The sequence below is a fragment of the Poecilia reticulata genome, chromosome 13, assembly GCF_904066995.2.
Source record: "Poecilia reticulata chromosome 13, P_reticulata-male-v2, whole genome shotgun sequence".
Taxonomy (NCBI): Eukaryota; Metazoa; Chordata; class Actinopteri; order Cyprinodontiformes; family Poeciliidae; genus Poecilia; species Poecilia reticulata.
The window spans coordinates 19137466-19159997 of NC_088842.1; the positions used below are offsets into that span (position 1 = coordinate 19137466).

Consider the following 22532-nt stretch of genomic DNA (forward strand, 5'->3'; position numbering starts at 1 on the left):
TGATGTCCCAACTTAATGTTTGTTTGTTTTTTCTGCTTCAAGATACCTGAATCCATCAAAAACACATGGTGTATTATTAAAATAATCTGACTGAAGTTGTTTCTACAAGATTTTAAATGCTTTATTCCCATAACTGAATCAAAAGTGGATTTTTCCACATGGCTGTGTTTTACCTTATTTAGCATAAAATCAAAGACGCTGTTTTCATTGGCAATGCATGTATTTATTATCACACATTCATATAGAGTATTTACAGAGAGAGCACTCGTCAGCAAAGAGACAGTACACTGTTGCTTAGAACGGCACATGGGGGAAAACAATGGAACAATTTTGGGGGATCTCTATCATATTTTACTAAATTAGAATTGGATTACTGGATCGATTTGTTTTATGTTGGCTTTGTTTTCTTTGTTGTTGCATAGCTGCTGATGAATTAAATATATTTGCTCTTGCAGCCAGCAGCCAGTGAGTTTACCTGTTATATTGACCCAATTCAGCTCTTTTAAATGGCTTTACTGCTTTGAAATCCAGGTTGCTGGAACTAGATGGTTTTTTTTACTTTTTGGTGGATAAAAAAACATTAAAGTGTTCAAATATGTGATTCAAGGATATTTTTCCCCAAAGCCAGTTATAAAACTATTTGCACTAATTACATTGCATTTCATGTTATTCAACCTTACTTTTTTGTTTTTTTCGTTCTAGTATTTTCCCTGTGCCGTGTATATTCCATTTAACTGCGCACTCGCCTTCACCTCCAACAATATGGAGCTCAGGGACAAGAAACAAATCTATTTAAGCTGGAATAAAACTTCAGGCTACAATTTTCTGCTATGTTAATGGACAAAATACAAGCTAAGGTTTGCGGTTAATCTTTAGTTTCAGAGGGTTTCTGCCTTACAACTGCAGTTGTGGTTCTGAGTATTCTTTATTGAAATAACAAACCTCATTTAAGTATATAAACATTATACTAAATGCTAAGTAATTTTCCAACTCGTTTTAGATGAACACCTATGCACCACATACCAACTTTATAATGAAAGACATCCCTGAATGTATTTCTTAGGACCCAGGTGAAGGCACTCTACCAGGCAGCCGCAGCCTAACGGACTGATGAGCAAAGTGACGACTTGAACACTGACGCTAAATACAGACACTTAAAACCAGCCAGAATTTATTTCTCACTTAATTCCAGTGATGGAGACTTTTTTTGTAGTGTAGATTAAGAGATCTTGAAACTTTCTGAAGGTCTTTTTGTTGGATGTTTTCACACATTTGGTCTGACTATGAATAAATTAGTCTTATTGTGTCATTAAAAAAAATAAGGGAAATGGAAAGGTGGAGATAAAAGACGAAAACGAGCAGATTAAATGCGTCACCCTTTAGTTTAGCGGTTCTCAACGTGGGCGGTACCGCCCCCCAGGGGGGGTTCAGAGGACGGCAGGGGGCGCTGGCGGACATTTTTACAAAAGGGGGGCGCTGGGTCGAAGGTAAACTTTACACCTTAAATGCACAACGATGCCAGTTTAGACTTTGAGCAACTTGGTAAAACTGTATTGTGTAACATTAAATCATGCTTGGCTGCAACTGTATCGATGGCAGCTCTTCTTCTCTTCAGTGTTTGTAGCTTCTGTTAGCTTCTTGGCGCAACTCGTTCTCCTGCTACTGGTAGCTAAAATCACGATACCCTCACTGAGTATCCCTCTGAAAAATGAACCCATTTAAATAAAGAAATCCCTCCAGGGTAACACCACGATAAAGAGCATTCATTTTATAGCGTTAACACCGGTGCTGCAAGTGGTCCGGTATGAAACGGGGGTGATAGAACAACACAGCACGATCTATGTTTTCGCATCCACCTTAATAATGTGTAGTTGCGCCATTGGGTTAAAAAAAAAAAAACAAACGATGTGCACATTGCGCAAAACTCTGAAACAGGAGAAGCGGGACATAAAACGGAGCGACGAACTAGATGTGAATTATGGCATAAAAACAGAGAATCCGACGCTGAACAGTGAAAAAGCAACATATGATGTGAAACACATGACGATTAGGCGGCGCAGCAGGTGATGAGTGAAAATTACTGATGGTCAATAAACGATCAAATAAATGTAGCAACAGGAAAGAAACTAAAGTGGACATAGCAATAAACCAAGAGAGGATAATACTAATCAAATGAAACTAAATGGAAATGAATGAAAAACAAAATGCAAGAATAAACTAAGAAACTAAAGTAAATACAGAGGAATAAGCTGGTATGGCAAGACCTTTCGATCAATACTTAATACAGAGGACTGTATGGCAAGAATAAACAGACACCATTTCCAGATAAAAAGTAAAATAATATTGTTGAAGTGCCATGGGTTTATTGAGACCACATCTAGTACTGAGAATAAATATATTTTACAGACCATAATAGTAAAGCACTGATCACTTATTTATGTTTTTAATTAGATTTGATATATTTATTTCTTCAATATTATTTTTCATGTCAGTGTTAATGTCATGAGGCTGATGACTCCATGACACTTTCAATTTGACTCATTAGGATTTGATTAAGAACCAGATTTGTTCTTTGTAATTTCTGTCCAGTAAAACTATTAATCTATAAATCAATAGACAGGTCTATATAAAGATATAATCCATGTTTCTGTCTCATATTTGTATGGCCTTAAAAGGACCTGGAACTTTTGTTTTTCCACTGAAAGCTCTGGTTTGCACAATAAATGCCATGTAGGTGAAATTTTATGGATGATGCTCTGATGTCCCATTCTCCAGAAGGCAGCACAGAGCTGCACCACCAGAAACTGACAAACACTGAAGAGAAGAAGAGCTATGATTAATGTAGTTGCAGTTCTATCCATGTTTTAATGTTGCAGAGCTCAGTCGTTTTGGAAATAGATCAAAGTTTAAACTGACATGTTGTAAATCTTTTATCTGGTCATTTTGTGCAACATTTAACAACTAGAAAATGGCACAAAATAATATTTTTTCCACTCTGGCTGCTGTTAGGCCTACCGATTTTAACTTGAATGTTCATTGCATTTTTCTTAGACAATCAAAACATCTACAATAGTGATGGTAATATTAATGATAAAATAATGGTCAGTGCAAAGTAGCCTGCAAATTCTTTGGTGGGGCGGTGAGGGACCTGGATAAAGGCTAGGGGGCCGACGGCCCGAAAAAGGTTGAGAAACACTGCTTTAGCTGATCGTCGACTGTCTTAGAAGTATTACTGCCTTTTTAAGAATTACCTTGTTGGGGGATAAAAGAGATACTTTTTATTTGTTCAAATACTTTTTTAGTGGCATTTTTGTTGAAAAACAAAACAAAACGGAAACCAGCAAAATGCCTGAAGGTTCAGTTTGTTCAATTTGATCAAATGTGTTGACAAAACCAGCTCTTATCTTTAACTTAAGAGTTTTTTTTGTTTTGTTTTTTTAAGTATATCAATACCTGAAAGTGGATTAGAATTCAGTTTCAGGTATTGAGAAGACAATGTGTAGAAAAGCAACTAAAGTAAGAAAAAAAAAACTTTGTAAATGAAGGCATTCAGAAAACTGAATCAAATATTTTTCAAGACCTGTGCAAAGATTACCAGAAAGTCTGTCTCCTTGGATTAACATGTAGAGAAAAGCGGTCTGCCTCCAAACATTTAAACACAAGCCTGGTATGTTGAGAGCTTAAGTTTCATGATGACCACTTGTGCTTTTCAAAATTTCAAAACAGCTACATTTGTCTTTCTTGTAAATTAGGGAAAAGCACAGTATCCTTTATTTAGACAGCTGACCACCAACGAGTTGGAGAGGGGCAGCACCAGGTTGATTCCCGTCACGCCATCATTTTCTCTGGGATCCCATCAAAAAGACATTAAACCACAGGATCAATGTGACAAAAATTTTACAGGTTTTAAAATTTCTGAGCTTTTTGAAACCTCTCTATACTTTAAAAATGGTAACTACTACAAAAAAAAAAAAATGCACTATATATTTTCAGCAAATTCCCAGTTCTTTTCTTCCTAAAACAGTTTTGTTTTGAAACGTTTGCGAGGTCCAGGGCTTGTAATCCTTCTGAGGCAGACGTCTCAAAGTAAGCCGTAAGACAAAAGCTGCTCCTCATTTCTCCTCAGAGCGTGGAACCGTCTGGCAAGCACAAAAACAGTTCGCTACTGAGATTTAAAGGCCGACTGTGCTGCAAGTCAACACATGGACACCAAGGACAAAGACCCTGACTCGGCTGAAACCTGGCCAATATCTCTCTGCTCATCTCAACGATGGCTTATTTTCCAGATGAAACAGAACTAAGGGAGTACAAAAAAGGGCAACTGCCACAAACTACCAAAAAGTCAGAAAATGAATGATTACGACATGAGTTTGGTGTTTATCATTAAACCTGTTACATACCCAAGTAAAAGCTGATTCAGGTCAGTTCATAGTTAACTTCACAAATGGGAAACAATCCGTACTACATTTGGATTTCCTTGAGGAGAGAAAAGTGAAGACTTTGCGGCTGTCGAATCACTCTGAGCGAGGACGATGAAATCTCTGTGATGTGCAGTGAGCAATAAAATATTTCTATTTACATCTCATTTATAGATTTCTCGTATAGTACAGGAAAGCCCTCATATGCAAGACAGGCTTCTTGTAGTTTGCCTATGTAACAAGATTAGCCTTAAACCTCTATATATACATGTAACATCCTCAAACAAGCTATTTTTTCTTCAAATGTCAAAATAGATTTTTAGATTCTATAAGCAGTTTAGAACAATTATTTCCCACACATGACAAGCTTATTCCATCATGTTGTAGTTTAGACCAGTGTTTTCCCCCTCAAATATCTTAAATAGTTTCCATTAATAAAGTCAAAGCTCTTTGAAGAAATCAGCGATGCTGCTTCAGTTCACAAGTAAATACTTTTTTTTCCATCTGTGACTTTAAGCTCAGCAATCCGCATGTTTTACTTGTCTCCATTTTGTGGAAGATGTCTGCAGTTCCTTAAAAGTTTCACACGAGGGCGCCATGCTTCACGTTTGCCCTTTTCTACTCGAGTCCAGTTCTTTTTTCCCCCCCGTTTTCTTTCTGGTACCACAATCCTCTTACTTCATCAGTCATAGAGCAGACAAGCTTGCAGCATTTCTGATCAAAAACTTATCAAAAAGAAGAAGGAGGCACACTGTAGCAGAGAAACATGCATCTGGTTGTTGCTATACTCAGGGATCTGCAGCCAGAAATATCTACTTGTTAGCCTACTGTAAATATAGGGATCGGTTGTGTTTAGAAGGCATTTTAAAGACGAGTCGAGCCGATGAGTGTCGAGGTCTTATCTATATTCATAAAGCTTGTTTTTGCAGAAAGTGTGAGGGAGTCACCTTGCTGTTGGTAAAGACTAGAAGATGTTTCATCCCAGGACTTTAGCAGGCACCTCTGACAAAGGAGGTGAGAGTTCGAAGAGCTTATGGTAATTTATTTTGCTACTCTGCTCGGCATATTAATAAAAGGTCTGAATAAGGGATTTGTTCAGCATGCATCTGAGGTCTCTACTCATTTGAGGTTTGTCTAATTTCTATACATAAGGTGCTTCTACTGGAGTACTTTGCTATGAAACAGTATGAATTTTGTGCTTAAATGAATTGTTAAAACAAGCCTTATATGTTTTCTGATGAGTTATCAAGGTGCACTTAAAAAAGGCACTTTAATTTTAAATAGCTCTACAATGCCTCTTCGTCTTCATGAACCAGCTGGAGTTAATGACGAGTCTAGTATCTCTAAAAATGAGATGTAGCAGTGAACATGTTAAAGTCTCGGCATAAATGAGTATCAGAACTTTAACCTTTTCTAACAGTGGTTCTAGTGTTTCAATAATTTAAGCATGCGATTGGATCTCAGCTACTCTGATCTCTGCATAGTTCTATTTCTGTATCTTTGCACGCTAGCCGAGTAGCAAATGCCTCTGATTGGTGGCGGAAAGTTTTGATCGACTAAGCTGCGGTTGAGGCCATGGAAAGTCTGAGCTTTACTTGGCTAAGCTGGACTGCACCTGAGATGAACGCGGTAGAGCTGATCGAACCGTAAGTCTCGACTGAAGATAGTTACAGAATGCAATGCTCGGATGTAGCAAGGTTGTCCATTTCCGGCTAGAGTGGTCTGTGGCTGGTTAGGCACATCCAAGGAGTGAGCTGTGGATCTGAACTCTGAACCAAGGAGGGTTCAAGGTGTAACTGAAGTTGGGTAGCCGTCAGTAGACCTCTTGTCGGTCCATCAGCCCCGTCTCTAAGAGCGGTAGTCCTTCTTACTGTACGGTCTGTTGCCAAGGATGTGGTCAATGTCCGACACGATGTGAGAGGTCATCTTAGGGAGGACCTGGACAAAACAGAGAGTTTTTACACGAGGATAAAGCAGGAAATAAAGTGAGACGAACAGAACCAAAGGTTATATTTTGAGTATATTGCAAAAGATGTAAAGATGAAAAAATGGCCATTTTCATCCATCTGTTTTTTTTTTTTAAAGTTTCCACATTTAAAGCCTGCCCACAGTCAAAATACTCACTATAAATAGGACTTAACCATTTATATTTATACTTTAAAAAATGGCAATTAATACATAAATAAGGAAGACAAACTCTAGAATTGTGAGAAAAATATGAACTTTTGACATTGCAGATCTGTAGGAAACGTTTTGGTTTGACGTTTTACTGAACCTGATGCACATCCTCTGAAACTAATCCTGAACATGGTTAACTAGTGATGAGACGTTCACAAACAATCTGATTCTTTTGAACGACTCTTTACCACGAACTATACGACTCAATTCTGTTAGTGAGAGCCATTCTTTGATTTCTACATCTTTTGCTTGCTGCACTGCACACAATGCAGTAACTATTATTCTTTTTCATTTAAAATTATACTTATGTAAAAGACAAATAAATAAAGTAAAACAAATGGCTGAACATATTATGTCATGGTGGCAGATGTATAGAGACATGCAGCTCTGTACATGACACTGACACAGCAGGGAGGGTGACAGTGGTCACGGTACGCTCCCTTCTCCTTGGTTTCTTCTGTTTGTTGTTCAGTGTTCACAGTTGGTTGTTTACCATTAATGTGTTGCCTTAATTGCTACATTTAATGATTCAGAAAAAGATTTTTGTTTCTGCCAAAGCAACTCAAGTCCACATGTTTCCTCTACATTTTCCTTTTTTATTACAAATAACACTAAAATGTTACTAATGCACACAACAGTTGCAGAAAAGCTACACGGGATAAGGATAAAATGGCTTGTTCTTAGCAAAATGTACTTTTTAAAACATTTATCATTTGAACTGCTTTTTGAAGTGAACGAATCCTGAAGATTTCCTGGAAAGAGCCACAAAGTCCCATCCCTAATTCTAACCACCCACAGTAAAACCAGGCGCTATGGTTTTCAAAATCACAAGTGATGCATGAACAAAATAATTACCAAAAATAATTAATTAGTAATTAATTAGAACTGAACACGGCATGACATTATCCCCACATGTAACGGCCCAGATGCATGTGAAACGAGGCAGGTGAAGACAGAAAAGTGTGTTGGTGTTTTGTACCTGGATGGCCCCGAGATTCTCCGTAAGCTGCTCAGGGTTGGATGTTCCCAGAAGGACTGAGCTCACTCCTTCGTTTCTTAAACACCATGCTGGAGAAAATCACAATGAGTACCCCATCCCCGATGACTAAGCACTGACTATTATTAACAGGAGAAAGGTCAACATTCAGTCTGTCCTTCAAACGCATGCAGGATTCTCAGTGGAGTTTAGCTTTGTTTTTAACTTTAGTGTTCTGTAATAATCCTGTCCAAAACAAGAATGAGTATGAAATGTCTGCACTTCAGTGTAACAGGCAGTCAAAAAAAAAAAAAGGCACTCTGATGATGTCTTTTGAAGATTAACATTACTGTCAAGATGCAGTGTAAGATGCTCCTTCAGCAGAATGTGCCAGTCAGCCTTACCCACAGCCAGCTGAGGCAGCGTGCAGCCCAGCTTCTCTGCAATGTGGTTTAGCTCCTTCAGCTTAGCTTGCTGCTTTCTTCCATCCTCGCTTACTATTTTCTCCTTCAGCCACTGATACGACTGGCAGGAGATGCGAGACAGACGGAATGAGCGATCAGAAGAACAACAAGACATTTCAAGAGAAGAGAGTAAGAACAAAAAAAGACTTTAAAAAAGGGGGAAAATTTGCCGTTTCAGTCATAGAGCTGCACGCTTTAGGCATCACACAACAAAGGCTCTATTTAAATTCTTCGACCTTCTCTAGTAAAGTACCTTTGGGCGTACTGACCTTCATTGAGGCCCTTGACGATTCCGGGATGCCGTTTTCATATTTTCCCGTAATGATGCCACACGCTAGCGGTGACCAAGTCATCGCTCCGACTCCTGTGACGACGGAATTCAAAACGGGAATTAAAACATGGAGCTGCCGTCTCCAGCTGAGCTTCTGCCTCGCAGGGCACCGCTCCCCCGCTCAGGTCCTCTAGACTAGCGGCAGCAGCACATAGCAAACAGCTGGTGGAATCTGCTGAGCTCTCTATACAAACTACTGCTCAGCTGTAAACTCCATGATGCTGTTTACATGACGCAGTTATAAACAGCATCATGGAGGAGCGCTGCTGTGATGACATGCTGATGGGGGAGTGGCGGAAAGAGTGAGCGCTTTTTAAAGAGACGGAGGCCAATTTCAAGGTATTAACTGCAAAGTCAGATTTTTCTTTTAAGTTGTTTCTGCCATATGCAGCATTTTTATAAGAACTGAAGGCAACACGGTTACTTTGTTATGCTAGAAAATGTCACTGTGAGCTCCTTTAAATGAAATCATAATTTTAAAACCATATTTTGTATAAGGCTAGATTATATTTTTCCGGTATTAAAATTTATCTGAGAGGGACGAAAAAGTAAAAACAAAAGACATCTTCTTATCACTTCAACTATAGAAAATATGTAGATATTCATGTGTTAGGCAACATGTCAGAACATTACAGTAGATTTCCTAACCAGGTTGAGTTTGTGTTGAATCAGTACTTTTAGCCTGTTCTGCAAAAACGTCTACTGGACAAATTAGATTAAGGTTGAGGAAATGACTTGTCGGTGCTGTACTGTACATGCAGTGAATGAAAAAGTGTCTTTTTTTGTTTTTGTTTTAATCAACAGTCTGGTCAGCCTAGCAAAAAGACATTTCCAATTCACATTAACATAAATAATACTTGCCTATTTTGTGATAAAGTTCAGGGAGTTGCACCTCCACTTTCTCTCTCTGAAAGAGGTGATATTCTGCCTGTTCGCACACCGGAGGGATCAAATTAAACTGCCGTGCCACCGAATACGCCTCCTGGTAATTTAAGAGAATAGAAAGAAAAAAAAAAGGAAAATGAATAGTTATTGTAATAATGTAGTCTAATTATAAAGTAATTTTCATACTATATCATTCTCGTTCAGATATATATGCCTGCGAGAGCAAGGCAAAACTTGTAAAGCACAGCTCGGAGTCAGATAATCCATCTTCTGTACAGATTCCCTGAGACACCACACTTAAAGCTTTTCATATACCTGGAAGTGTTTAATCATATCTATTCTTCCCTGTGTGTTTTAAGAGCAAAATACCGAAGCAAGCGCACAAACACGTCTTTTCTCCTTGTTTTTTTCTATAAAGTGTCACAACATAGCACAGCTGACCCTGATGTAAACCCAATTCTAGTTATAACCCTGAAAACCTTGAAAAAACATCAACATTTGTAGGTTTCAGTGAACTCCCAGTCTTCAGCCATCAGAAAGTTAGATAAGCGACTCCCTAAACGCTCACAACAAAACGGTTGATTATTTAAACCATCTTTTATTTGTTTGTCTCCTGCCCTCATCCAGCCCAACAATTACCAGCTACCCCTCATGCGCTGCAGTCTGTGACATGTGGCTCCGGCCTGATCATGTGGGCCGGAGCGCATGTACAGCAAAGAGCTGCCTTGTCACGTACGCTTCAACGCCCCCTTTTAACCCCCCTCATTACCGAAGCTGTCTAAATAACAGAGCCGTCACTGGGGCTTGAACTATTCAAGGATATAAACTCCCTTTCAGCGAGATCACAGGGAGAGAAGATGAATGCAGATTGCAGTGTGTCTACAAAGGGCGTGTAGACACACTGCAAGACGGGTGTTTTGTTCACCGCTGTTAGTTTGTGCTCCCAGTCTCAGATCTTCAGGGAAGCACAGGATTGTCTTAGCCCTAATTACAAGCTCATGTAGGCGCATCATGAGTTCTGTGACCGGGGGTCACTAGTTGTTTTATTTCATTCAGCGTCAAGCACTCTTGATACTGAATCAAGAGTGACCAGGCTCTAACTTGTCTCTTACCCCCTTTGTGTTTTGATTCAAAACTTCATTTTAGTGATCAGCATCAGTGATCGTCCCTCTTTCAGTTCTGTTGAGCTGTTCTTGACCCAGCTGGACCACAAACCTTGATGACACCAGAACCACAACAGGCCCGGATTTAACATTGCTGCATTATCTGAGAATATTTCTCTCCAGGTTGATCTTGGGCAGCCAGTTGTGAGCAACAATAACCGAAGGTTCAAATGTTTCTTTTTTGCTGCTGCATATAAACAATCTTCCATCTTGGCTGTTTCTTCAACCTGCTGGTTTCTTGCCTTTCTTCATCCCTGCCTGCTGTAAAATACTTGGATAGAAGCTACTTCTGCTGATCGAGAGGCCTGTTATTCCACTTCGTGTGGTCTTTACGAAGGCTAAAATCTCATTAGTACAATCTTTTTTAATACCAAAAAACCCACAAATGTCTCCAACAATCCAATGCCAAGGAGATGTTCTAACAGCCAATAGCTGTGATGGTGCTTAGGCTACGATGAAGGTCCCCCAAACTGTGCAGAAAGAGGGCAGCTATGCTCTTGAAATATTCAGGAGGACACGGTAAAAGAGCAGTGGGCCTGAGGATTCACGCCACGATGCCATTCTCATAAATTCAGACCTTAAGTTGTCCACCACAGGGCTCTAAGTCTTTATTTCCTGACATTTGGCTCTGTTCCTCAAAGTTCTGTTGGCGACCTTTTCCAGGTGAAAAACTGGCTCCTCAATTATTGATGGGACAGAATTAGGATTCCTCCTCTGGAGAAAATGATCTCGTCTGTTTCCCTCACTTCGCTCAGAAGTAAGAAATGTGTTCACGCAGGAGATCTTTGTGTTCAGGTCCAGATTTTTGGTCCGTTTGATTTTCTTATTTTAGTGTGGTCGTTTAAATGCGAGTCATTGCTCTAAAGTAACCTGCATGTGTGGGATAAGGCATAACGTCACATGAAATTCATGATGTAGTTTAGTGAAGTACATGTCGTTGCTACATGTGTATCAGACTAGCAATAATGCTATGATAAAACTTATTTTACAGGAGACCGGATCAAACAACAGAAAGTGACATCTTGGTGTAAAAACCTTGTAAGTAGTCTTGTTCAGCATGAATACAAAGCCATGCAGAGCACCAGTCACATTATGTGCTGTGAATAGTTTGTCTATTGTTCATTTTTTACTTCCTGCTGTCAAACTCTTCCTGAGCAGAATCGTGGGTGTGACGTGAAAACTGTCAGAAAGGCAGCATGATCGTTCAGAACGAGGTCACCGTGGAAATTTTCTAAATTTTAGGACCACTGGTGACAATTTGGCTTTTAGAGTCTTTTAAGACACAAACAAACAAAAGAAAAATCACAGTCCAGAGCTCAATAAACACAGCAGAAGAGCGATCCAGAGCTTCATATGTGGCATAATCAGCCAGTCCAAGAGACGCGTCTGCTGTGTCGGCTGATGTTTGCCTACTGGAGCTCTTAAGGTAACCAAGAAAGTTTTTAAAATCCTTCGTATTGCAGCTGAAATTGTGTAAAACCATTGTAATCCTGGTCAAGGACGCTGATGTTATATGAAATAAATTATATTTCTAGCGTAAAAGTAAAGGCAGTGTTACATTTTTATTATACTGGGATGTGACTTTATAACAAGTTTAGACTGAACATTTAGACTTAACACTCAGGAGGACGATGTGTACTGGTTTTACTTTCCTAAAATGTTCCACACTGCGTTGAATTATTTCACATGCTTTCCTCTTTTATCTTATTTACTCCAAGAGAGTGTGCTAAAGACATTTAAGAAAAGCTGAGAGGAACTTACCATGATCTCCATGGCTGTCCACCGAGACGTCCCCCAGTACATGGCCATGCCTTGGTTTATCACATAAGTCATCGCTCGAACAATTTCTGCAGAAAAAGCACATTTTAAATAATGTCAATCAGCTGGACAGACAGTAAGCAACTCGTTGATTTAATTTGCTAAATGAACAACATCTAAATGTTAAAAAATACGTAAACACTGTCGATCCTTTTCTGGGATCAAAAAGGCATTAAATAATCGCTTCCAATGAGTTTCAGTCATAAAAGAAGAAAAGAAGTATTTTCTATTTCTATGACCGCTACAAGTTTGGTTTGTGTACTTTGCTTCCCCAAGAATACATAAAAGAGAAGAACATATTCTGGGGCTGAAACAATTAATCAAATGAGTTATGATTTATCAATTTCAACTAATCTGTCATTTCAGTATGCATGCTGTGAAACATGCCATTTGCTGAAAGGACGCTCTCTGAGCAGATATTATGCCAAAACTGTTCAAAGAATGTATACATCAAGATAAAAAACCTTCTTTGTTTGTAAATATATCTTACCCAGAACTCCTCTAGTTTTACCAAGGTAAAATTCTGTAAATGTAAAAAAGTAAAAAAATCTCATAAGCACCTTTGCTATGTAATCATTAATTGGTTGATTGAAAAACTAGTCGAAACCTGCACTGTATTGATACCAAGTCAAGCAGAAAGGGCTGAACTTTTCACATGTTGATGTTAGAATTAGTTTTTAGCTGGAAGTTATCAAGCGTATAGTGAAGGAATGCTTTGTTGATGCATTTTTGGTAATGAGATTTTAATTTTTTTATTTAAAAAAGGAAAATCAACAATTTGCTTTTTTTCATTTCCCTTTTTACTTCTAACATTGCATGAAATAATCCTAAGAGGTCAGTAGAAAAATATGCAGAATGTGCTACCTGTTTTATCAAATTACTCAATCGTAAGAATAATCCACAGAATAATCGATTACTAAATTAATGGTTAGCTGCAGCCCTGATATCTTCAGGGAACATTTGGTTAATCAGCGACAGCCGTCAGACACTGTGAGACCGAGCCAAACAGAGAAGAAGAAATGTTTTATTTGTGGAGGACAGGAGTTCAAAAATCCCACTACCTGTTAATTGGTTTGTCCCAAACTGTTAAAACTCTTGGATTTTCTAACAAGCTCACATACTCAAAGCCTCTGTGATCACGTTCAATCTGCTGCGTTTTTAACGGAGCAATTAAAACTCAAACACTGCTGACTGGGCGAGCCCGGAGCAGTCAGGGCCAACAAAAACTCAAATTAGGACCGTCATTATGGCTATTCATCATCATAATACGCTCACTCCAATTATAACGCCATCCGTCACTGTGGCGGGACTCTTATTTTTTCCACTTCGCACAAGTAGTTCTTGGCAAGGCAGCAGACAATGTGTGGTAATAAAACAAATAATGAGAAAACAAATAGTGGCAACAGAGATCTAGTGCGGGTGGAGGAAACGTGCAAACGCTGACGAGCATTAAAGCAAAGTCCAAAAGATCCAGCAGAACTTAAAGAAAAGCTTTTCTTTCCCCTTTTCATTCAGCAAGAGATAATTAACAACCTGTCGTTCTGAACTGCCTCCTGGGAAAGGAAATAACATGCTGCAATAAAACAACAAAATGTCAATTTCTTTGTTCCTGCTGTTTGTTTCCAACCCTCATCCTGCCCTCCTGACATTTCGTCTTTGTTTTCCAACCATGCTGGGTTCACATTTAAATACAACCTGACACAATTTCCGGGCCATGTAGTGGGAGTGAGCACAAAGCGAGTCTGTGGAAAGCAGGACAACATTTCTGATGCTTGAAGGAGGAAGTGACCAGCGGGGGTTTGTAGACGGGGGGAGTAAGCAGGACAAAAGCAATCAATAAGAAGCCGCTGGGATGAGAAAAGGGAGAAGTCTTTATTGTTTTTTTTTTTCTTCAGGACCACAGTTCACACCGCTAAACCAGAACAGGAAATGAGGTTTCCACAATAAGGTGCTCAGATCCAAACATCATATCAATTTACAGCACATTTTCAAATAAATTATTTAGTGTGTGTTGTATTCTTTAAAAACCTATTTTATGTGGATCTAGCTTTGAAGAAATAAGCACATTTTGTGAAATATGGAGCCGTCTCTCGTATATGGAGTATATGGGCAGCTTAGAAAGTATTTCATGTATATTGGGATTAAGGGTTAAAATGTACAGAGTGACTTTTTCTGTGATCTCACTGATTGACTTTTTAAAAAATGTTTCGGTAACACTTTATTTGAAGGGGGGTGAATAAGACTGTCATGACACTGTCATAAACATGACATAACATCTGTCATGAACATGAATAAGCCTTCATGAATATTTATGACTGTTGTCATAAAGCGTCATTCGGTAAATTATGACACTTTTAATACAAAGTTGACATTATTCAAAATGTCTGTGTTATGACAACTTGACATTAACCAATAAATCATTACTGAATAAACTTTACCTTTAATAACATAAAGATACCTCATTTTTAAAGTGCAATCAGTAATACTTTTATAACAAATTTATATCAGTAATGATTTATTGGTTAATGTCAAGTTGTCATAACAAAGACATTTTGAATAATGTCAACTTTGTATTAAAAGTGTCATAATTTACAGAATGACGCTTTATGACAAGTCATAAATATTCATGAAGGCTTATTCATGTTCATGACAGGTGTTATGTCATGTTTATGACAGTGTAATGACAGTCTTATTCACACCCCTTCAAATAAAGTGTTACCAATGTTTTTCAATAAACAAAGTGTAAATGCGTTACTGTATGAATTCTCTATAAGCTCCTTTCTAGTGGTCAAATTTGTATTCCCAGAAAAAAACCAGAATTACAAAAATACAAAAACTCCTTCTAAGCTTTTAATTTGGAGATTGGGGCTAAAAAACATATTAACTCTACATAAAGACAAGACTTTAATCTCTTTGTTCCAGATAATTTCTCCAATCTGAAACAGGCTGCAGTTTCAGCACTTTAATTACCTTATTAAGTTTGGTAAAGAAAAAAAGACAACTTATGTTGCGGCTCCTTCCTTGCAGCTGCGTATCAGTTTGTATCAAGAAGATTGCAATTTGCAAGAAGTAAAATTTTAATAGCATGAGAAGCCAATCATGGTTTGCAGCAGAACAGCTGAGGTTCCACAGTGTTTCATTGTGAAAGAGACGTTTCATGATTTCCCTGGCAGATGAATATGGATAAGATGACTCACCCTCCATAGGAGTGTTGCTGTCTGGGCGGTTGGCAAAAACCACGTCTACGTACTCCATCTGCATCCTTTGTAGGGAACCTTTCAGACCTGAAAAACAAATAAATAAAAATAAATAAAGCTAAATGGAAGGTTTCAAAGTACGTTTAGAAGAGATTTTTGTTTTTTGAGCTTATAATAAGCTCAAGGTAACCAAAAAACTAAAGTTTCACCTTCGATAATGTGTTTTCTTGACAATCCTCTTTCTGTCTCGGCTCTGATAAAACAAAACAAACCGAGAGAAAAAGCTAAAATCAAGAAACTTCCAGTGCACTGAGGGTTACAGAAAATGAATAAATTTATAAATAAAATTCATCTGTCAATCATGTGGGTCACTCGGACATGTAGCAACTAAAATGAACATTTCAGGATGTTTTATGTAAAAGGATAAGTGTGAATCAACATCATAGGGGATTTCCAGCTCGGCAGGAGTAGACGGAGGTTTGAATCTGCACGGATGTAAAAAAATGTTCTTCAACCTCCTGAGAATAGCTTTCTACTTATCGCCAGACCCAGACGGCAGGGTCTTCCAAGCAGTCTGATATCCTCTGAGTGTTGGAGTTCATCTGTCTGAGTGTTAGAAAACAGGTTTCTTTTTCATCTCTCTTCTACTTGGTTTCAAATTGGTAACAGAGGAAAAACTACAGATTGCACAAAAAACTAAACTCGTCTCAGAAACTCACAGACATTACACATGGATGAAAATAATAGGGTGTAATCCCCTTTTTAAATACGACATGTCTGATTCAAACATACATAAAAAAAGAAAGAGTTGAATTATTAAGTCTGTTGCTTGTTTAGTGCAGCACAGTCTTTAATATGATGCAGCCGAGAACCAGCTGAGATTCTCGGGTTGCAAATACTTTAAATAAAAATACCAGTCTGAGCGTATTTAAAATTTAATTATAGAAACAAAAATATAGAACTGTATCGCGTTATAGAGATTAATGTAGATTAATGAAACAGTTATCACAGCTGCTGCAAAAAATTAATTCTATTGAATATTACTGCTATAATAATTTAATCACTTATCAAATTTCAATTTTGATAAATTTTCATAAGCAAGAAAGCAGAATGAGAAAAAATTATCCTCTCAGTATGTAGTATTATAAGCTTTACTCATCATACTTTGTAGACAGTACCAATATCTAAGAGTTTGGAACTTGCTGGGTAATTAGTGAGGTTTTCTGTTCAATGTTTCATTTTAAGGCATTAACATATAAAAATTTTGACTTCTAAAGACAAATGAAACAGGTTCTTTGAGAACATCCTCATTTTTTGCATCATGTGCATTTATGCTATTTTTAATCATCTTTGGTGACAAAAACGACTTACTACTGTAACAAATGCTTGATTTGATCACAAAATGACAAAAAAAAAAAGTATTTCACCAATGATTTATGTTAAAAAAATGTCCAATGAAAATCAATCAGAGACATTTATCTGATGAAAAGTGAATTGTTTTACTTACTTTCCTCCCCAGTAAAGCTTAGTTGTGATCACCAAGCTGGACCGCCTGAAACGATGAAGGGAAAGAAACAGAAAACAGGAGCGACATGACCTGGGGACACCAGAGTGGTTCACTGTGCTCTCTACTTAGACAAAATGGACTCTGCTGCAACCTCTCCACATTGCGTTAAGTGACTGAGAGGTTCCCTTGTCCAACAACCTGCTGACCATTCATCAACGTGGGATTATTTGCAGTTCAGTACAAGACATCAGGGTCTCTATGGGTGACGTTGACCGTTTAAATCAATTCATGATGTGTTACAGCTCTTAAGAGACCATTTAAAACTATCAGTTTCTCTGAGTTTACTCTTTATAGGTATTTGTTTGAGTAAAATGAACATTGTTCTTTTATTATATGAACTACTGACAGCATGTCTCTGAAATTCCAAGCAAATATCTAGTATTTATTTGCAGAAAATGAGAAATGGCCAAAATAACAAAAAAGCTCTCAGACCTCAAATAATGCAAAGAAAATAAGTTCATATTCATTTATAAACAACAATACTGATGTTTTAACTCAGGAAGAGTTCAGAAATCAATACTTGGTGGAATAAATATGAGGTTTTCAATGGGGTTCAGTGAAATGGTCTCTTTTTTTTTCCAGAGCTGTATTTTATTTTATAATTAAATAATATAGTTTTTCACATTAAATCAATAAATGTAGTTGAGGCATATTATTATTTTAATTATTCCTGTGTTAATTTCCAGCTTTCAAAACTAATCACACATTTAAATGAGTATTTCATAAGTTATTATATTCATAGTTATTTGGCACTATTCACTCTCCATACAGGCGGCTTTAGCTGCTGTATCTGCCAGAGTTGAATCCCATGATGAGTCGAATTGATTCTATGATTTTTTATTAACTCCATAAAAATATTATTTGTGATATGCTTCTGTGAAATTGCATAATTTTCCATTAAAGACAAACAGAAATTGGGGCGTTAAAAATAAATTTAAATAAACATTATCTTGAGTTTAATTGTATGCAGTATAGAAAAGGAATATTTAGTATTTTGTTTTTCTTCCCATGTTGGAAAACAGTAAAAACTAGTTTCAATTTTCTATCTGTTAAACATTTTGGGTCAGAAAGTTTGTCCAGTTCATGAACAATGTCTTGTTGGATGTTTTGGACCATGTTGGAGTTTCAGTCGGTTGCTTTAGATTTGTGTTAAGTGTTTCTTTAGAATGCATGCTGAATCATTTTTATCATGATGTATTATTTTATATTGATTAAAATTTTCAAAGACACAGACTACAGTAACATGGGACAAATCAATGTATGACCGCACATATCATAGCTCTGTGTTGTATTATTGACACAGACATAATACAAACTGATAACAGCCTTACTCAGCTGCCGTTTTTTTTATTTTCTTCTTTTTTTTCCCTGCACCACTAAATCTCGTCTCTGCACATTCATGAGGACACTCAGTCTGAAATGTCAGGTTCAGTGAGTCTTAACTGTAGCCACATCAAAACGCCCACCGGTGTAATGTAGTCAGCCCAGTACATGACACCACAGCGAGCGGCATAATGACGGAGCCAAATCAGAACAAAGTGGCAAAGAGGCAGCGGCTAAATGTTCCCTGCAGCGTCTGTGTGTTACACGCTTGTTTTCAGAACGCAATAACCAATAATGGAAACATTGAAACAATGTGGAAAATGTGACTCAGCTCATACATCCATGATTACTTGCTTTCGCATAATTTGAGCAATTTTATAACATGCACAAATATCACATTGAATAAAAATGTAATTATTGTAACTTGGGAGGTGATCCCATAAACACGTACAACTTCCCCTTTGCAGTCCCTTACAGAGTTTATCAATAATATTATAAATAACCAGACATTCTTAAATAAATCCTTAAAATAAATATTTGAAATTGATAGAAAATGAAAATGCTTGCAGGCGAAAGCTCATACATTGAATATTTTATGTTGCAGTTCTGATATACCTGTGAATATATGGCAGATTTAAGATCTAGCTTTAAATTACAACACAAAAATATAGCAAGGATCATGTTTGCTATACTCTGAACATTCAGCATGCATGTTGTCTTTCTACATACGAGTCTCTTTATACACTGAACTATTAACTCAATCCGATACATTAATGTCTTCATTACCTCCAGCATTTCTTCTTGATGATGTTTCCTAGAATGATTTCGGCCCTGCAAGGCAACACAAACGAGACGGGGCTATTAAGCTGCATTTTAAAGCCAGAACTCTTTCTAGCACAACATCAACATTGATGCGATTTCCTGCTGTTAAACCGGACAGGGCAACAATGTTTACAGTGTTAATGATTTTATGGAAACCCCATGTTACTCCATGTTCAACGCGTTTCAAAGTAATTCATCCCCTGTTAACATGTTTGCATCAGTTACTTGTATTTATTTTATAAGTGAATGTGAAAGACCAGTACATAATTGTAAAGTGAAACATTTCCATTCAAATGTTTTAACAGATTCTGAATTGGATTTAGTCCTGGACTCTAGTTGGGTCATTGCATTGTGTACAGAGTCGTTGCCCTCCTGGAAGGTGAACTTCTGCCCCAGTTTCAGGTATTTTGCATCCTGTTCCTGATGAAGAAAGAATAGCATGACGCTGCCAACACTGTGTTTTACTGGGTCCTCTGCAGGGCTTCATACTGTAAAACATGACTTCTTATGTTAACATGAATTTTTCCATCCATGTCTAAAAGTCCTGTAGTACCTTGTGCTGCTCTCTATTATTAAAAAAACCCATATAAGATACATTAAAGTTTGTGTCTGGAATGTGACTGTATGAAAAAATGTTTAAAAGATGCTATTAGAAACATACTGCGACGTTTGTTCCAGCTCGCCTGAACTGTGTACGCTGCAGTGTAAGCATAGCGGATGAGTATATTATCTCAAGTTATGGTCTTTTTCCATTTTTGACCAAAAGTAATTTTATTAGTTTAACCTTCAAAGCTAAACAATATCCTTACTTAAGCTATCAAAGTTAAAATGACTCTAAATAAACATTTCACAAGGAACAGAAAGCCACTTGCTAAAGTGTATTATGTATCATGTGCGTTTCCCCCAGAAATCAGAAACTCTCTTATGTGTGCGTCTAAAACCTACAGTAAATTTCAAATTAAAATAAAAAAGATAACCTCCAATCCACAGTCACACATCAGTAAGTAAAATATTTAACTGGCGTTTGCTCGGCTTCATTCAAACTCTGAAGTTCACCCAACACCCACCTGCCACCTGCGTAAACCTCGGCTGTGTCAAACAAGTTGACTCCGCTCTCATAGGCGATGGTCATTAGCTGCTCTGCAACCTGCAAAAGAGGAGAGAAATGATAAAAAAGTTCTTCCAGAGAGTGAATTAAACATTAATAAAACCTTGAAAACTAGGGCAACTAATAAAAGCATGACACAGTAGATTGTATCTAAACATTAGTGGTGCATATAAGCTGGGAGGCTTCTGCAGGGCATGAATACTATTTAAAGTAACTCATTTATGCAACTTATTTTTATAGCGATCTTCAGCATAAATACAGAGTTTAGTAACAGAGCTTCGCCCTCCCAACAGCCGCTGAAAACACATGAACGTACTTCAGGAAATAATGATTCCTCAAACAGAAAATAAGGTTTTGCTGCTTGTTGCCCAACTTGTGAAGTTGCTGCAACTTAAATTTTATTGAGTTACCAAAAGTGTGGAAAAAAAATATCGGTCATGGAAAATAAAGAGGCGTCAATTAACAGGGTAATGGAAGAAAACTAAGAACCAATTGCTTTAACAAGTTTTAGAAACAATGAATTCATGTAGTTGTTTTCTGTAGGAATTTTTCAGTCTCTTGCTTTGCTGTGGATTAATTTTGGTCAACTTTTTTTTTTTCCCAACATCACTTCAAATCTACAGATTTAGGAACTTTACCAGAAGGTCATGTCTGGCTATCAATCGCATTTGCTAGACATCACAACAGCAATGAAGGATCTTCTAGGTGCTAAAGGTGCTTGACATTAAGAGATTGTGTAATTTTGTGTTGAATTAGGAGAAACTCCACTTTCATTAGTTTTGTTGAGTTGCTTTAATTATTCCTGTTTGATTTGTTTTTGGATAACAGCAGCTAGCTTTCACATTTTGCTTAAAAAACGTAATTTGCATTGGGGGTTTGAATCAGTACGTAGTAAGGGTTACAACATTATACAAATCTATGACCAGCTCAATGATCCATAATTAAACTTTTTTTTAATTACTTTATATTAAGTATGGCCACTGCTTTCAAAGTCCATCCATATGCAGAGACTGCCTGAGTATTAATGGAAGTGTAGCACTTTTCAGGGAAAGTTGAGAAAAAGAACAACGTTCTCACTATTAAGTGACTCGGTAAGAGTCTCTGAGTCCTGGACAGCCCTTTGGACAGGTAGAGCAGAATAAATAAAAAAGAAATACATTGTATAAAAAGAGAGACTAGTTAAGTGAAGAAGTATGAGTGGACGGAGAAAATGAACTGTTTGAATTTCGGTTCTTCTGTCAGAGGCACGCAGTACTCTGGGTACCAGAGAGTGATCATTACTACAGGGAAGGAACACCTAGCTCTTCTTTTCACAAAGGTCCAATGTTAGAAGGTAATTTAAAAGTTAGCGAGATGATGGAAGTTAAATGAAGCAAACAAAAAAAAGAGAGAAGTGCACAAGACGCACAACGGTATTAAACGTGTCAACTTGATAAATGTGAAGGTGAGAGTTGTAAAGACTTAATAAGAAACAAAGGCTGAGACAATGACTAGAATCACTCTCCAAAGGGCAACTTGTCCTTTATGTGACTAAAAGGCCAAACCCTGTCGGAAACTGTAAAAAATATATGCCTGGAGAGCCAGAGGGTTTTTACTATAATGTATTACATTTACATTTTTGTACAAATTGATGCTCTTAGCTAAATGCATGAACTGAAAAGCCATGCTTTTCCACTCTCATTGGTAAATAAGTGAGTCATTAAAGTTTCAGAAATATGATGTTGTCAACACCTCAGGCTTCTTGTTTTTCCTGGTCTGCAAAGGTTTATGGAAAACAAAAGCATGACAGACAGAGGGAGAACAATGAAAACCAACGTTTTTTTCTTCTCTCACAACCCCAGATTCAAGGCCGCCACGGCTTCCCACATCCTACCCACACAGCAGCGAGAGAGGACTTTATGACGGAGCTGCTTCCTCACCTCCAAACTCCAGGCTGCAGCAGAATCAGAGCTGCAGCACCAAGGCTTTCTAAAACTCACTATGCAATTTATAGATCTGGTTTTGACCTTTTTGAATGAGTAAGCAATGTATACTTGCTTACCCACACACTCTTGAACTTTCTGTCTGGAAACCAGGAATATGAAAGTAGAACTATACTTAAATACACACACACAAAAAAGACTTTAAAAACTATGAGTAATGACTTTTAGGTGAAGTACTTTTTAAATATTAACTGCAAGTTATTTATTTATTCATAAGAGGTTTACACATCCTACTAATGACATACAGTGTAATTTATGGGACGTGGCATTAATTATATTCAACTATGCAATGTTAAATTG

The 22532-nt window shown here is 37.5% G+C and overlaps 1 protein-coding gene across 4 annotated transcripts in view; it reads right to left on the bottom strand.

The window, feature by feature from the left end:
* Nucleotides 1-201: 201 nt before the first annotated feature.
* Nucleotides 202-22532, bottom strand: part of kcnab1a (potassium voltage-gated channel subfamily A regulatory beta subunit 1a) — a 101439-nt gene continuing 79108 nt past the window's right edge. For all 4 annotated transcript variants that reach the window (XM_008425314.3, XM_008425315.3, XM_008425316.3 and 1 more), the window contains 11 exons: nucleotides 20210-20289; nucleotides 19107-19151; nucleotides 16938-16982; nucleotides 15640-15683; nucleotides 15431-15517; nucleotides 12177-12262; nucleotides 9229-9349; nucleotides 8306-8400; nucleotides 7977-8097; nucleotides 7576-7664; nucleotides 202-6356 (listed from right to left, as the gene is read on the bottom strand). In XM_008425314.3, coding sequence (XP_008423536.1) covers nucleotides 6267-6356; nucleotides 7576-7664; nucleotides 7977-8097; nucleotides 8306-8400; nucleotides 9229-9349; nucleotides 12177-12262; nucleotides 15431-15517; nucleotides 15640-15683; nucleotides 16938-16982; nucleotides 19107-19151; nucleotides 20210-20289 — 903 coding nt within the window. In that variant the 3' untranslated portion in view covers nucleotides 202-6266. The remainder of the gene's footprint in view (nucleotides 6357-7575; nucleotides 7665-7976; nucleotides 8098-8305; nucleotides 8401-9228; nucleotides 9350-12176; nucleotides 12263-15430; nucleotides 15518-15639; nucleotides 15684-16937; nucleotides 16983-19106; nucleotides 19152-20209; nucleotides 20290-22532) is intronic.